This window comes from Melospiza melodia, chromosome 2, assembly GCF_035770615.1.
Source record: "Melospiza melodia melodia isolate bMelMel2 chromosome 2, bMelMel2.pri, whole genome shotgun sequence".
In the NCBI taxonomy this organism is placed as follows: Eukaryota; Metazoa; Chordata; class Aves; order Passeriformes; family Passerellidae; genus Melospiza; species Melospiza melodia.
The window spans coordinates 66,917,224-66,933,246 of NC_086195.1; the positions used below are offsets into that span (position 1 = coordinate 66,917,224).

General features: G+C 42.8%; 1 protein-coding gene across 2 annotated transcripts in view; it reads right to left on the reverse strand.

Moving 5' to 3' along the window:
* Nucleotides 1-16,023, reverse strand: part of NARS2 (asparaginyl-tRNA synthetase 2, mitochondrial) — a 49,042-nt gene that overhangs the window by 20,387 nt on the left and 12,632 nt on the right. For both annotated transcript variants that reach the window (XM_063148729.1, XM_063148728.1), the window contains exon 6: nt 12,835-12,935. In XM_063148729.1, the coding sequence (XP_063004799.1) occupies nt 12,835-12,935 (101 nt within the window). The remainder of the gene's footprint in view (nt 1-12,834; nt 12,936-16,023) is intronic.

The following is a 16,023-nucleotide window of genomic DNA, read 5'->3' on the forward strand; positions in this document are numbered from 1 at the left end:
GCACTGAGGGGTGGCCAGTGAGGCCCAGCAGGACGGGAGGTGTATGGTGTGCAGTCCCCCTCTAGTGGTACGACAGAAGTTCATTGCTCAGAGAGCCATGGAGATAAAGAACTGGGCTCTTCCACACAGCCAGAAATAGCTCAGCTGAGAGGGGTCCCTACTGCAGACAACACATGGGGAGAGCACTTAATGCTGAAGCAGCCAGTGCATTTCCTATTATGAAGCCATTTCTCCAAACACCTTCTGGGGAGTCTATTTAAATACATCCTCTCTTGTTCTGCAGTCATGTCATGCTGTGATTCCACTTCCTTCATGAGAAACCTTCCTATCAAACACCAAGACACCTTTTTGATTTTACGTGGGAAGCTGCACGTCAAGCAATACCTTTTACACTGTGATCTATGAGCACATGAGCTCGTGGACACCCTCAAGCCAGAGAGAGGGTGTCCACGAGAGAGCTTCCCAAATACATGCTGTGACATATCTATGTTTCCTCTCATGCTTCATGGGAAGAAAAATCATGACTGGGGAAGAGAGTGAGCTGCTTCAGAAAAACCATGAACTGGGCAGCTGCTAACTTTGGTACATCTTTAACTTGGTGTTATTTTTAGCTGCAGACAGCATGTAGGAGAAAAAGAACCCGATCAGTAGAGATTAAGCACAGTTTGACACTCATGAAAGGATGCATGCTAATTGCTGGGGCTGGCATTTGACTTGCATCTTGCTCTGCAAGCTTTCAACTTAAAAAGGACGTTCACTGAAGTTTCTGAACAGGCGAATTTTGTTCAACTGAAGTTTAAATAAACAACACTACAAAAAGCAGCATTTTTCCTTCGTCCCTTATGGAGACATCTGTGCTACAAATAAAGGAACACATGCATTCTGCTTCACTCATCTGTTCCCTCACGTCACATGTTGGTTAAAGGTTATGATCCAAAGAAACAGCACTTTCTTTTTCCTTGAGTTGCTAATAGCAAACACACCAGAAGTTTCAGGTCAAAACTCTGAACATATAGCCTGCCTGTAGGTTTCTTCTCCCCATGGCTCTGTTTTCCTTCCTCCAAAAAACACACTTTCTGTCTGCACTTTGCTCTTTTATCTGTCCTCTCTCATATATGACCACAGCATCCGCAACCAACTAACCAGATTTTGCAGCAAACATCTTCCTTCAAGCATCATTTTCAGCATGCCACTATTCCCTCTGCTGCCTTTCTCACTTGCTGTTACTGTAACCTTCTGTTACTCCATTATTCTCCTTCAAACTGCCCTTCACTGTAGCATCTACAAAACCTCAGCAATGTTTAGATAAGTGATGTACCAAGACTATTACTCACTGCACAGGTCATTCACTATTCTTTCATCAGCTCCTTGTGATCCCCCATCTGTAGCCACCTGTTGTCTTGAGTTATGCAGAAATTCATGTTCTTCCTCACATGGCCTTCTTGGTTTGTTTTTTTTCCCATGGTCCTAACAGCACCTGGCACAACAAGGTCTCCAATCCAAAGTTTAAGAGTCTCAACTGCTATAGCAATACAAACAACAAATATAAAACACTGAGTCATGCAGTCAAAATCATATTATGTTTAAGGCAGAACCAGTCAAAAGTTTTTGTTTGCCAGGTTGTGGAGGTTGACCTGCAGTGGGAAACAGGAGTTAGAGGCAGGTTCTTGCTCTACCTGCCCCCATGTTTCAGGGTTTTGCTAAAATATTTCAATTTGAGGTCCTGCAGTTAAAGAAAGAATTTTTTCTAAATAAATGAGTTTAGTCACAAGTTCAGTTTGTGACTGAGCCAGGATCAGACACGAGATGAAAATATTGTGAAAAGCTGACAATTGCTGTAAGTATTCATTCAGGTCTGCTCAGTATGATGTGCAGGTCTCTAATGTCTCACTGACATGAAGGCCTCAAAGTAACACTGAAAACTGAAGTGTGACACTAGCTGGCTTGCATGAGATCCTTTCCCACAGAGCAACAGCCTGGCTTCAGGGAGAGATGTTTCTCAGTGCCTGTCCATGCACAGACACTGACACTTCAGTTACTGTAGGTTACTGGGGCAGGACAGTCTCCAGCAACACAGGCTACCAAGAGCACTTTGAACTACACTTATTTCCTACTGATCAGCAGCCCAAGCATCATGACTAGTTACTCATCTTCCAAGGGGTTTGCTGCCTGCAAGATACCTAAAAGTAATCAGAAATAAAAAAAACCCCCACCCTCTTATTGCTCCAAGATGTCAGCCATGGTCAAACACTTCATAGTCAGAGATCAATTTTGTACTGCAAGAATAAAGCCTCTCTGTGCCCAAGACAGCTTTTAGGGAGGGCAAGTGCAGAACAACTCCCACAGGAACCAATTTCTGTCTTTCCTCAGCTCTTTCTTTCCTCAGCTCTTGCACACAGAGAACCACCTATGTTTACAAAACAAACCATTACCACTGTGACTCTCTGGACTACCCCAAGGTGACAGTAAATATAAGGGCCTTGTGATAGCCTGTAGAACCTAACATCACTGGTGTGAGGCTGAATTTGTCTGACCCTTGAAAAAATGGAAAAACAACACTCACCCCTAGCCCCCCTCCCCATCAAATAAACCCCCACCTGCAGGGAGGGGAGGAATCATTCATTTCTCAGGCTAACTGTAAAGGGGAAAGACAGATATGAGTAACTGTGAGAACTTCCCCAGGATCCTGGGACCCTGGCAAAGGGAAACTAGCCAGATGTCACACTGGCAAAGCGATCAAAGGAGCCCAGTAAATACAAGTCATCTGGTAACAGCACTGCAGCACTGACCAGAGGCCTGGACATAACAGAGAAACACAGCTGAAAGTACACTGTTAGTCACTGTTATCAGCTCTGTGCATGAACAATTATTTTCCATCCAGGCATTTATATACTGTTTACTGTGCCCTGCCATTCAAGATGTTAAGCAAATGCCCATTATACAAATCAAGTCTTTATTTGTACTTCATCTGCTATAAAAAAACATATCTGTGATTTGTTACTGCTGTAGCACACTGAGCATGCACAGATATACCAGAAAAGAGGGATGGGAGTTGCCTCTGCTCCGATTTCATGGTACTGAGAGCAAATCCAGTTATTTTGTTCTATGTGCATTCAGCACCTAGCACAATGGAGCCTCAGTGCAGTGCTGTGACTCCTATGCTCTATGATGCAAATAATCAATCATTTAACATTCCCAGACCTCTGCAAGACTTCCAGCATTTAAAAATAACTTGAAAATTCTGTCTAAGTCACCAAAAGTGCCTAGGTCAGTTTGGGTTGTGGGCACGCACGAGTCTTTAAAAAAAAAAAAATCAGTAGTGCTAATTCCTCATCTCCAACAAAAGCATACACACAGGAGAGGAAAAAAAAAAAGCCGACTAATCTGTTGAGCCTTTTTCCCCAGCCATTACAGGCAGAGCAGTAATGTCTGTAACACTCTCCTCGTACGTGCTACCAAAGAACACAAGAGAGGCTTTGAAACGAGTCCTTTTGCAGTCAGCTTTGCCCAGATCAGAGCTCTGGACAGCAAGCCTGAGTGCATTTATGCAGTTCACAGGCGCTGCCGGGGTCGACACCACAAGAAGGCACAGAGCTGCTTAATTAATTGCTCCCTTTCTGTGACTGTATTTCCCTCTGCCCAGTTCTCTGGGAAAATTTCAGAGCTTAATGCGGAGGCCAAGAGAATACCCACAGTACTCCTTCCAACACACTGAAACGCATCAAAAACCAGGGCCCCATCCTGCAAACACTGAGCTTTCTCACCCCAGCCCAGTGAAGGGCCCAGTCACTTTTAGCTACAGGGTCTCAGGAGTCCCTTTGGACACTAAAGCAGTACCTGGAAGTGCTGCTGGGACACAGCCATCCTCTGCACGGATGGAGGTGGCTCACTGCTGCACAGGCCACCCTTGTGTTCTCCGCCCTATGAACAGCCAGGAAGGGAGAACCTTCCCCCCTTTCACCTTTACTTCACACACTACTAAAACAGTCTCCAGAAGCAGCCACCTTTGGGAGCTCTCTGCCATGCAGAATGAAAGCTCGTTTTGTTTGAGTTCGCTGACATTTCATTACAGAGGAAGTGAGAGGAACCAATAAAGAAGTAATAAGTATCCGTACCCAAAGCTGCTTCAAATCATTCTTTTAATTAAACTCATGCAATGTTTGTAGGCCTCAGCGTGTCTGCCTTACTGGCAACTTTTATGGTGCAATCCAAATAGAATTAATTGTGCTGATGGTTCCCAAGCCAGGAATGGATCGTGCTCCTTTTCTGAGCCAGGACTCCACGCTGCTACCAAGGTAATAAAGACTTATTTGTGCTGTCGAACCAAGGGCATATAACTCTGAACAAGGCTATTAATCAAGAAGATGCAATCCCTGCACAGTCAGCTTACAACCAATGCCAAGGTCACACCACACAGTAGTGACACAGCTGAAGGCAGAAGCTGGTTCCTGTGACTCAGGGCTAAGCACTAAACCACACCAGTACACACAGGGAGCAAAGATGTTTCTCAAAACTTCATCACCCCAGTGATTTCTACTGTAAGACATAAAAATGCACTACCAACATGGCAGATGGGGAAGAATTCATTTTCATGGTGCCCTTGCTGTCACCCCAAAATACAACACGTACATTGATTACTCTGGCAATATCTGTAGGGATGAGTTAAGCTGAACAGTGACTTGTGCCAAATCTCATCTTTGGCCATGCTAAATGAATACAGCATGTAACCCTTCAACACAGGGTGCTCCCTGCACCCTAATCCACCAACTCCTCCCTGCCATACACATACTAAAATCTAGATTGCAAAAAATCTAGAAACAGTAACTTCTAACCCAAACACAAAAGAACACACAATGTCAGCAGAGAGGGAGAAACCCTCAGCAAGGTGACCCTGAAGCCCAGGAGTTTTATCTATCCATTGTCCTTTCTCTTAGGAAGGGAAAAAGTTAATAAAGTGAGCCATCTGATTTAATTCCACTCTGTCCTGGCATGACCATATTAATTTTGAGTATGGAGGACCTGCCTGCTCCACTCAAATAAGCAGGTGACTTTGCTCAGCTGCCAGGATGCACCAGTTAGCTGCAGTGATTGACCTGAACATGAATGGGATTGTTCAGGGATGCTGAAATTTTGAAAGATGCTCTGGCCCTGTGCACAAAACCACATACACAGGCAATGATTCAAAATATCAGCCCAATGTTTCCTGGGTCTAGTTTTGGAGAAGCTGGAAGCCCAGAGCACCTAATGATGAGAGTGAGGTACAGATGCTCAGCAGTGGGGACAAGAGGCAGAATATTTTAAATCCTTGAGCTAGGTAGACTGTGTTAAAAAGTACTTGTCAGAGTTGGACAGAAATATCTGGGTTCTAATCTCAGTGCAAAAATAATGCTCCCATTACTGTTGTCTGGTGGTTTGTATTCTGCCCAATGAAAATATACATTTCTGTTGAAAAGGCAGCAGAAGGGGCTGAATTTTACCCAGAAAAATGAGGTTTTAAAGACTCCCCACAGGCCATTTTTGCTTGCCCTCTGGGGAAAGGCAGATGAGAAAAGCTGCATCTTGACAAAGACTTTTGTAGCAGTACGTGAGGCTCAGGCCTGGGCAGCAGAGCTGGTGTGCTGAGGGCTGAGGTTTTGGCTCATGCTGCGACGAGATGGGACTGGACTTCCTTTTGTAAGCAGCCAAAAATAAATACATAAATTAAAAAAAAAAAAGAAAGCTGTCTAAGTTCCCAGACAGGGACTGGGAAGTGCCAACTTCCCCCTGCAGCCAGTCAGAGTGAAGCAATGCAGCAGCTTCTCTTGCTGCAACTTCCAAAGGGCAGGGATCCACGATGCCCGTGAGGCTGCATGTGCACAGCACCCTCCTGCCACGCTCCAGGACCTGCTCTCCCCTTGCCACAGCCTCTGATCCAGCTTCAGCAGCACAAAACAGGAGATGGGACAAGGATCCTTCCCAGGTCATCCCCTCTGCTTGAATACGATCCAGGCACACTCAAGTAATTAACAACAAAGTGACCCACATACCCTAATTACCTGGCGATCACCCAGAATTTGTTTATTAAACCTCTCAGCAGAGCTAGACACTGGATTGTTAGTCTACAGATGGCAGGAGAACACGGGAAAACTGAGACAAAGGACATTAAGAGTTACTCAGAGACATACAAGTCATCTGCTCCAGGCTTAAAGACCTCATCAGCCTGGGTCCTCCACCCTTCTATGCAAGTGTTGTACTTCATTGTCAGTGGAGTCTTGCTCTGTCCTAGTTTTGATATTATTGTTTCTAATTAAAGTCAATAAAATGGCTGATTAGCAATGAAAACTCAAGCTGGGTTGATGAAAGCCACCAGAGTAGCTGAGGATTTATTCAAATAATCATTTCCCATTCTCTAGCTAACAGAGATATTCTACAAAGGAGTGATACAAAATGTTCTAAAGACTTAAATAAAACAGGTAGCTAAAATGTTTTTCAAACTTAATCGTCCCATTGACTCCTACACTAAGGCATTAAAATACATTACCAACACGTTAGGAGGGAACAACTGGGTTAAATCTTTTTCCTTTCAAAGTGGAAAAAATCCATGTTCTATAAAAATTGCATTATAACAGCCAGGAAGAGGATAATTAATTTTAATTTTTTTTCATTTTTCAGATGAACATTGGTGTTATGAATTCTGCAAGTATCAATCACAACACAAAAAAGCATCAGTGGGTGCAATACTGAACAAAGGGAGTCATGGTTCAGGCCACATTCCAAAGTTTGGGTGTAACTATTTAAAACCTCCAAAGCCTCAAATTCTACACTAACTAAACAAAGTAAACAACTGTATAAAAAAAATTACTAAAATCCATATAAAATGCAACATGTTACTGCTGACTACAACACGTATCTATATTCTATTCTACTTTAGTACAATGGCAGCAAATCGAAGAACTTCAGGGCATGTGCTAATGGATTTGTGCATCTATTTCAAGGAAAGCTGCGGGAGCAAATAGGGATGAAGTTGCCTGACTTCACAACTCATCCTGAAGCCATCTCCTGAGGGACAGAGTCTCCTTGAGAAGCAGGAGCTGCAGCCTGGACACAAGGCAGGTTCATGCTCTCATAGGGTATTAAGTTTGCCATGGTGTTGTTTTGCTCACTGATGGTGAGCTGAGCTGCCCACAGGCTTCTTGCTTGCCTCAGTCACAAAGTAAAATAAGTTTCCAGGAGTCACCACAAACGTGGCAGAGGAACATGTGGGCAGAGGGTTGTGACAGCCAGTACTGTCACTCACAAAGCCACAGCTTCTTAACCCCTGCAGCTCTCACAGCATTGTCCAGGCACACGCATGCAGTGGAGCTGCAAGCCCCCCCACACGTGTGGATGCTGGGTTCTCCTGCCACAGACCCTACAGCACCTACCACTGACTGGACAGGGATGATCAGGTATTCAGAGAAGGAAAAGGGAGACTATGCACTGGATTCAAGACAGAAACACACTGGTTCAACTCAGCTTACTTGTAAAATGAGGACCAAGAATTTCAGCTGAGGACATGTTTCACCAGATGAACATGAAACTGTCTCTTCTCTTGCTCCTTGCACTTGATTTTTACGGCAAGGACATAACACAAAGAGCACATAGTTCAAGAGCGCAGGGATTGCATTCAGCCCTGCATGTGAGGATCCCAGAACATGGCTGAACTGCAGCTAACCTCAGCACTCATGCTTGCAAGCAGATTACCTGCTTACCCTCCCCAAAATGTGGAGAGGAAAAAAGGACCAACAGGATATCCATGTGGCTGTAAAGCTCCAACTAGCCAAGCAACTCTAGACTCACTGTTGTACCTACAGAGTTCATCTATTTGGCCTCCCAGTAATACAAAGTCATTAACAATCACTGCAGCAGTCATGAACCAGACTGAAGTATGCAGTAATTGATTAAAACCAGACATGTCACGGTTGCTTTTTATAGATCCAATTAAGTGTCAGCCTAATTAATGGAACTTAGTGCACTAATTATAAGAGTCTGCATTATGACTCAGACTCAAACAAATGTTGTGCAAGAAATGTCAGAATTTTTTTTTCAGACATCCAAGATAAATAATTACACTTATTTTTGTTACTTCTTAGCAACAGGAATGTTATACAACTGGACATCATTCCTGCAGCTGCATTCAGAGGAATTTAAAATTGTACAGTGTAGAGCAAATATTTGTTTAAAGACAATGTAATCTGTGTCATCATTAGCAAGTCATTTTGGAATCAAATTTTAAGAGCGTGTGTTGCCAGACTGCTGAGAATGAAGCCTCTTTTATGGAAGGCAGCCTCAAACACATCTCTTTTGAGCTCTGCAGTGTTTTCTTGAATATCAAAATGACAGCTCTCTCTCATTCTCCATCCTCCGTGCTTTGAAAAACACTGAACTACTGGCATTTTAAAAGTGAAATCAGTGTGATTTTAGTACCTTCTGCAAACAACAGGAAATTCACTGAGTTCAGCTCTCTACAAACTCAGGCAGACACAGCCAAAATAGTCTGGATGACTGAAATGCTTTTTAGATCCTCTCTGCAACCTGCAAAACCAGTTGTAGGATTGCAGAGAACATCTGGATTAGGCAGAAGAGCAGCAGAATAGATGATGGTTTAGCAATTGAGGGGATGTGCTTGAGGAGAGAGGGATTAATTACGCTGCATCTAAACCAAGCTTGATAAGTAGACGTTAGCAGGCAGAAGTCTGAATGAAAGGCTAAGATTTTAAGTTAGCAGGAAAAAACAAGTATGGGGATGTTGAACTGAAATTGAGCTAGAGAGATAATTCACTAAGATGGTATTGTGCCTGAAATAGGTGGAGAGGACAATGAGAACAAAGGAAAGAAAAAAACTTAGAAGAAGAAAATTACTTGGGCTGGAAGGGACCTCAGGAGGTCAATGGCTCAGTCTTCTGTTCAAAGCAGGGTCAGCAAGAAGGCCAGACCAGCTCAAGGCTCCACCTAGCTGCGTTTCTGGTGAAGAGCACACAGTGTCTCATCAATCTTGTTCAATGCTTGACTGATTTCTCCATTATTTTCCCACCTATGTCCACTGAGAACTTCACTTTTCTCAACTTACCCCCACTACTTCTTGTCCTCCTGTCATTCACCACTGCAAAGAGTGGGTCTGTCCTTGGAGAACCTCCTTGCAGCTCCTAACAGCTGCTATAAGGCTGCCCCTCAGACTTTTATCTGCAGGGAACTTCAACACAATGTGAGATGAACAAGAGAGGAGAAACCTAGTGAGGGCCTGATAAGAGAGAAAAGAAACAGGGCTGAGGAGGGCAAGGAATGATGAGATAACGTATCCCTGCCAATCAGGGAGGGGATATCTCCCAGAAGTTTTAAGAAAAGCAATTTTATTTAAGCTTATGATGCAAAAGGCAGAACAGACAGGGCCTGGGATGAAGTGTGGCACAAGGGAAAAACATTGATGTTAAACTATTAACAAGAAGGGCTGAAAAGAGAGGAGCATGTGCAGCCTGTGAGAAAGGAGAATAAAAAAATAATTACTGCAGCCAGCGAGCTGTACTTCTTGACAACAAATGACTTTGGCTGTCTCCAGTATGGTTCTGAATCATCTTCAGCTGTCAGAGACCATCCAGCCCAGTTCAGGCCCCCAAGGGGACCTTTGTCCTCACCAGAGGACTGGGGGGCAAGGAATACCACATGGACTTCACAGCAAACCAGTGACATTTCAAACCAGATATGAGGACACTTGCACCACACACACTGGCTACTGACTCATAGGAGACTGAAGGGGAGAGCTCTATTACTGAATAAAGACTTTTCTGGAGACCTTAAAAAGCCCATGGATTTGCAGCAGCTGACAATGATTCAGACATGCTGAGCAGACAACCTAGATGCTGTCACTGCTAAGATGAGGCACAATGAAATGAGAAGCTGTGCCAAGTAGGCTGTGTGTATCATACTGAGAGACAAGATGAACTCCTCTGACCTTGCCTTCAGTAACAAGCACACAGCACAGCAGACGGTCAATAAACAGGAACATCTCTCTTCCCACTTTTCCTCAAAGTAAAAACTCATCAACTATAAATGGCTCACTGCTCTCTCCTGTGATCAGGAACAGCATCCCAAGCAATCCTGCCTTGAAACAGAGCCCTGGACAACACACAAGCGTGGGCATTCAGGTCTGCAGATAAACTCTCTGCAAGGACACAGAAGATGTGATTCCAGACTCATCTGGTAAGTCTCCTCCACACCTCCCTTTCCAGCCTTTTCCAGCCACTGCTTGGAGGTTGCTCATGAACTCTGTAAAGCTAAAAGCTAACCCCAAAATTACATGACTGCGTACCTGACCTTCTGCTCCCCTTCTACATACACCTCTCCAAGGACAAATTCCTACCTGCCTCTCACACCTATCCTGCTCCACCTCTACTTTCTAATGGACTTATGCAGGATCTGTCCCTCTCCCAAGTCCTACAAGTCACAAGAGAATATAGGTCAAGACTGGATGGGGAAGGTTCTCCTCAGCATTTCTATCTCAGTCTCCTCCCACAAATTCTCAGGAACAAAGTGTTCTCAAGAGCCTTAAGACTGCAACACTTAACATTATATCTAAGCTAAAGTAATTTTAGATGACTAGATAATTTTATAGATGTGAAGAATTTAGTCTGGCTAAAACAAAGGGTAAATTTCATGGAATCAAATCCAAAACAGATAAATCTTTACTGTTTTACCCGATTTGTTTATTGGGAAGACCAGAATATTTCCATTTTGGAGGTGGAAAACTCACTTTTTTACTACTCTAAGACTATGAGTGAAAGTCTCAAGTCTGTCAAAGAGAATGTTCTCTTTTATAATAGGTTTGGTCTTCATCTACACTGAATTTTCCCAATAAATTAACTAAATTAGTACACTGAGCAGCTGGCATGAAATCAGCGCAACAACCCTTATCTGAAGGCACATTTTTCTGAGCAGTTGCAATGTGTGTTCTCCTCAGACATGGTACTTCAGCCAAATCACTGCTGGACTGCTGATAGAGCCTGTCAGAGACCAGATCTCAGGCAGGTAGCACTGCAGTTGTTTGCCATGTACCAAGGGGGACTCATAATGAACTTATGGTGACTTTAAAAACACTTTTAAAGTGATCAGTTACTGTGGAGTGGAAACCTTCTGAAAATGGGAGGGATAAAATCCTAGCTTTGGATAATGTGAACTTTAAAGATTGGCCTTTTCATCCAGGAGTTCTGACCTGTATTTCTAATAGTGTTTGCTGTCCATGCCTCAATATGCAATGTCAAGAATCAGTGCAGGAGTTTTTTTATGTAATCACTGTAGCACAGTTTATTGGCTGCTGATAAACAGCTGCAATGAAATTGTTCAAAGGGCAATTTTTGCATACAAATCAAAACATATAAATTTTTTCAGAAATCTCTTTTCTGCCTGGTTTGTTCTTCCTGAGTGACATGGTCTCTTCTCAGACCAGCTCAATGTCTGCAATATGCAGAAACACTCAAGCCAGACATTCTTGATAGACAGGGTGTTTCTCATGTGGTGCCCTGCCTGCTGTGGCCAAAGCACAGGTCACTTGGCAGCAGATATTAGCTGTGTCATCTCAGATATTAGCTGGGGCAAGTTAATGAGGAAGAGGTTTGTTAAATTGAAGGGGGAGAGATTTTGGTCCCTGGAAAATGAGATGGCATGGGTTTGTGTGTGTTAGACTTAATTGACTGTCATGCATTGTGACCTTTACTGAAAGATGTAATTCAAGTAAGTCCAAAGAAGGAACGTGGATTCTAATGATCAACCTGAAATACAATCTCTCTCTATTACATCAGGCTGTACCCCCTAAATAGTACACAGCCTCCTCTAAGATAAACTCAGCAGATTACTTGTCTGGTAAATACTTTTTCCATTGATATCACTCAGATGCACCTTGCTCTCTAAGGATGGATAAATAAAAAAATCAATGCTCTTCAGCATGCAGTACATTACAGCTTCATGTTCCTATTTTACAGTAGTGTGTTGTTCTTACAGACATTTTGAATAAATCTAGGGCCATCTAAATTTAGATGTGTTTATTCATAATGGAGCATAGCTGTTCTGGGAACCTGCTCCTTTTATTTTTACTTTATTTAAGTACACTGAGTTTTTGAGGTCTGCAGCTCAAGTGGTATTGAATCTCTTCAGTCTTCAAAAATAAATGAAGTTCTTCTGGATGCAAAAGCACAGCACAGATACATCACACAGCATTAACTCTCTAGATGCTCTGAGTCCCTCCAGAGCATAGAATTATTAAATGGTTTTAGAAGTGACCCCAAAGATAATTTTGTTCTAACTCCCTGGCCATGGGCAGGGACATCTTCCACTACCCCAGGTTGCTCAGAGCCCCACTCAACCTGGCCCTGAACACATCCAGAGATGGGGCATACATCCCTGGGTGTGTTCAAGTTTCTCTGGTAAACGTGTGCCAGTGCCCCACCACCCTCAAGTAAAGAATTGGTTCCTAGTATCTAATTCAAACCTTTCCTCTTTCAATCTGAAGCCATCCCCCCTTGCCCTGTAACTCCATGCCCTTGTCCAAAGCCTCTCCTCAGTTCTCTTGTAGCCCCTTCAGTACTGGAAGGGGCTCTAAAGTCTCCCTGGAGCCTTCTCTTCTCCAAGCTGAACAATCCCAGCTCTCTCAGTCTGTGTGCACACAAGAGGTGCTCCAGCTCTCTCTCTAGGCTGCCCTCTCAGCACCTATCATCCAGCCACTGCTGGCATTTCTGGCAGATAACCACAGCAGATACCTGATGGATACCAAAATTACCAGCTGGGAATATCCCACAGACAAAGACGAAAACTTCTAATTTTGCTCACCCTGCCATTACTTCCAAATGGAGCTGGCCAGAAACTGTCAGGAAGGCAGGCACATTGAAGAAATGGCTCTTTTCCACTGAATCCTCTTCCTCTCTTGATGTCTGTAACAATGAGGAACAAGTCAGACCATTGGTGTTTAAATAAAGAGCACAGCACGCAGCTTATTTTCCCTCTTTTCAAAGCATCAATTTTCACTTTCCTACCAAGATGAACAGAGAGGAGGAAGAGAAGAATCTCTATCATTTGTAGTTTGAAGCTTCATACAGCATTGCCTTCAAAATTCAATTTCAAGCCTGATGAGAAAATGGAGGAGTGTTTTCTGTGTCAGCCCCACTGTCTTTCAGAAAAAAATTGAAACACAGTGTTATTTTCTTTTCACAGGGAAATGAATTTGTTTCCACTGGAAAAAGACAAACAGAAATAAAAAAAAGCAGTGCAATATCCTCTTAAGATCTGTTATTCAGTCTTCAAAAATATCTCAACTGAAACAATATTAATTTGGAGACATCACAGCTTACGCATTATATAGGCAGTGAAAAATAAACTATGTTTCATTTCAGCTTTTGCATGGTTTTTTCAGGTAATCAGATATTTTAAGCATAAAAATCTACAAGTAATAGAAAATTTAACAAGTTCAGTGTTCCATTATGAAAAACCTCAAAAGAAAAAAAAAAGTCCAAAGAGACAATAGGCACAGATTTTAAAAAATATATACAAAAATTCATCTGAAAACAAGAATAACCTTTAATATTTACTGTGGGTGTCAAGCACTAGAACAGGTTGTCCAGAGAGGCTGTAAAGCCTCCATCTGGGGAGATATAAAAAACTCAGCAGCAGAGTACTGGACAGCTCGCTCCAGCTGACCCTGTTTGAGCACAGTGAGATGGATTAGATGATCTCCAGAGGTCACAACTCAGTGACTTTTAAAGAAACATGAGGATAAATTATATTGTGTATCAACATCTTGTATATTTCAATGTCATCCCTAAACTTTGGAGGAGCCAAAGATTCAGGAGAAAAACAGAATGAAACCTCAAAGCTAATCTGAGGTCTGGCTGATCTACATTCACTTCCAAACAAAGACTTTCTTCTGAAATAAGTTTGAAATACCCAAGGTGTAGCTCCTAGGAGTCATGCTAAGTGTTGCTAGTTCAGCTAAGTATGCCACTGCCTCCAGCCACCCCACTCCCCAACTTGCTTTGTCACAGGGAGCCTTGTTCTCCTGCCTTTGATGGCCTACAACTTGCCATTTTTCTCTTATGAGCTTGAAGGTGTTGCTTTTGTTCTCAAAAAGCTCTGCTGCTCATCACAAAGATAAAACAGCGACTTCCAAAAACCTCAGATCACAAGGCAGTTTTATCTCTTCACAGCATCACACTGAAGAAAAGAGCAAGCTTGCCTTGTTCCACAGAGATCAATGAAAATATGACAATTTGTGGCTCTAACCCCAGGACTGCTTCCTTTGTTTCAGAGGTTCTGTGGTTCTAAAAAAACCAAACACCAAACTCTGAGGATGCAGAAGCAGGTCCCTACTGTTTTCATCAAATAAACCCAGAGCATTTGCTCAAAAACAATAAGGATATTAATAAACATCAAACATTCACATACTGTAGCCCCAGAACCATGGCCAGAACACTAAAGAGAAGAGCCATGGTTTCTGGTTTCTCTTTTCCTGCAAGCTTAGTTCAGACATTCCTTGTTTCACTAGTGAAAAATCCCACCTAATCCTGTAGGATGCAACTTCTAAACAATGAGAAGGAGACAAACTAGAAGCAAGAAAAGAACAAGAAGTCAGCCACAAAATCTCATTGCTCCCCCCCAATCCACAAACAGGATATAACTGTCTCCAGGAGCTGGGGTCTGGTTTATTTATAATGACTTTGTGTAATTTTTCATTCTTCAAATTAGATATGATCTCAGAGAGACATAAGGAAAAGAGAAACACAGTGACTAAATAAAGCGAGACAATCTGCAACTCAACTGGGCTCCTGAAAACCTGCAGCCTGTTTGAGAGGTCACTGAGAGATCCCAAGATGTTTGTCTGCATTGTGAGCAGCTCCTAAATGGCTTCAGACAGAAGGTGAAGCATAAACACAGCAATATTTAGATTAAATGTTACTGCCACATCACCATCTGATCACCTCCCCTCTCCACAGCTGCCCACTTACTCTCTCTCATCCTAAGACACAATACTCAATACAATGGCACAACACAGCTCATGCAGAAAACTTTTCTGTGCAGGAAAAATGAAATACCTCCCTTTTTGTTCAGAATGGACACCTTCAGCAAGGGGAGATTCCAAAATTAGCAGCTGCACATTTCATAGGTACAAGTATCAGCTAATCCACTGGAGGTGATTCCTCCACTTTATACATTTGAGCACAGGCCAATGTTCCCAAGTGCCTGTGCCCCAGATTCATGCTCAGCCTTTTAGATCAAGATGGCTTCTTTATTATATGAAACCACAGCTACTGGTACAAGATAAACAAATGGTAGGGGACACTATCCCTTCACTGCTTACACTGGCTGAGACTGGTTTTCATGTCCATGACCAGCAAAATGAAGCAACAACACTGTGGTGCTTTTACTTCAATTAGATGGACGCTTCTCCCAATTCCCAACCCCAAAACAAGGACTTGATAAAAGATTAGGAGGTGAATTATGGGTGTCCTTTCAAGCTCTTTCCATCCCAGAGTTGACAACTACCCAAATTACAATGGGGGAAAAGGGAGAAAGAATCTGTATGAAACATCTTGGTGGCTCAGAGCAAACGTGCTATAAACATGCTAGTATTTGACATCAGCTTCAAAGGCTTTTTACTCTCATTCTAAATACAAGAACAACTGGATTTAGTACCTGTTTTGTTCTCCATCTCCTCAAATGTCTAATGATTTAATTTAAAATTATTCCCTTTGATGTCAGTCTTGTATTAACTTCTCCTTGAGGCAATTAGCTTCAGGAGAGTACAAACTGTTTGATTCTGTCTTACACTCTATGCAAGCCAAAAGCATGAAGGGATCAGAAAGGACTTGAAAAGCTCACAGAAATCATTGCTGTAGCTCTAGCCCAGGCCCACACAACCATGCTGCTGCAGCTTCCCAGAAACACATCTTTAATCCAGATTTGCCCTCTGTGACACCCCATTTATAAACATTATTGGATTTTCCTTTTCAGACAACCCCTGCAAAA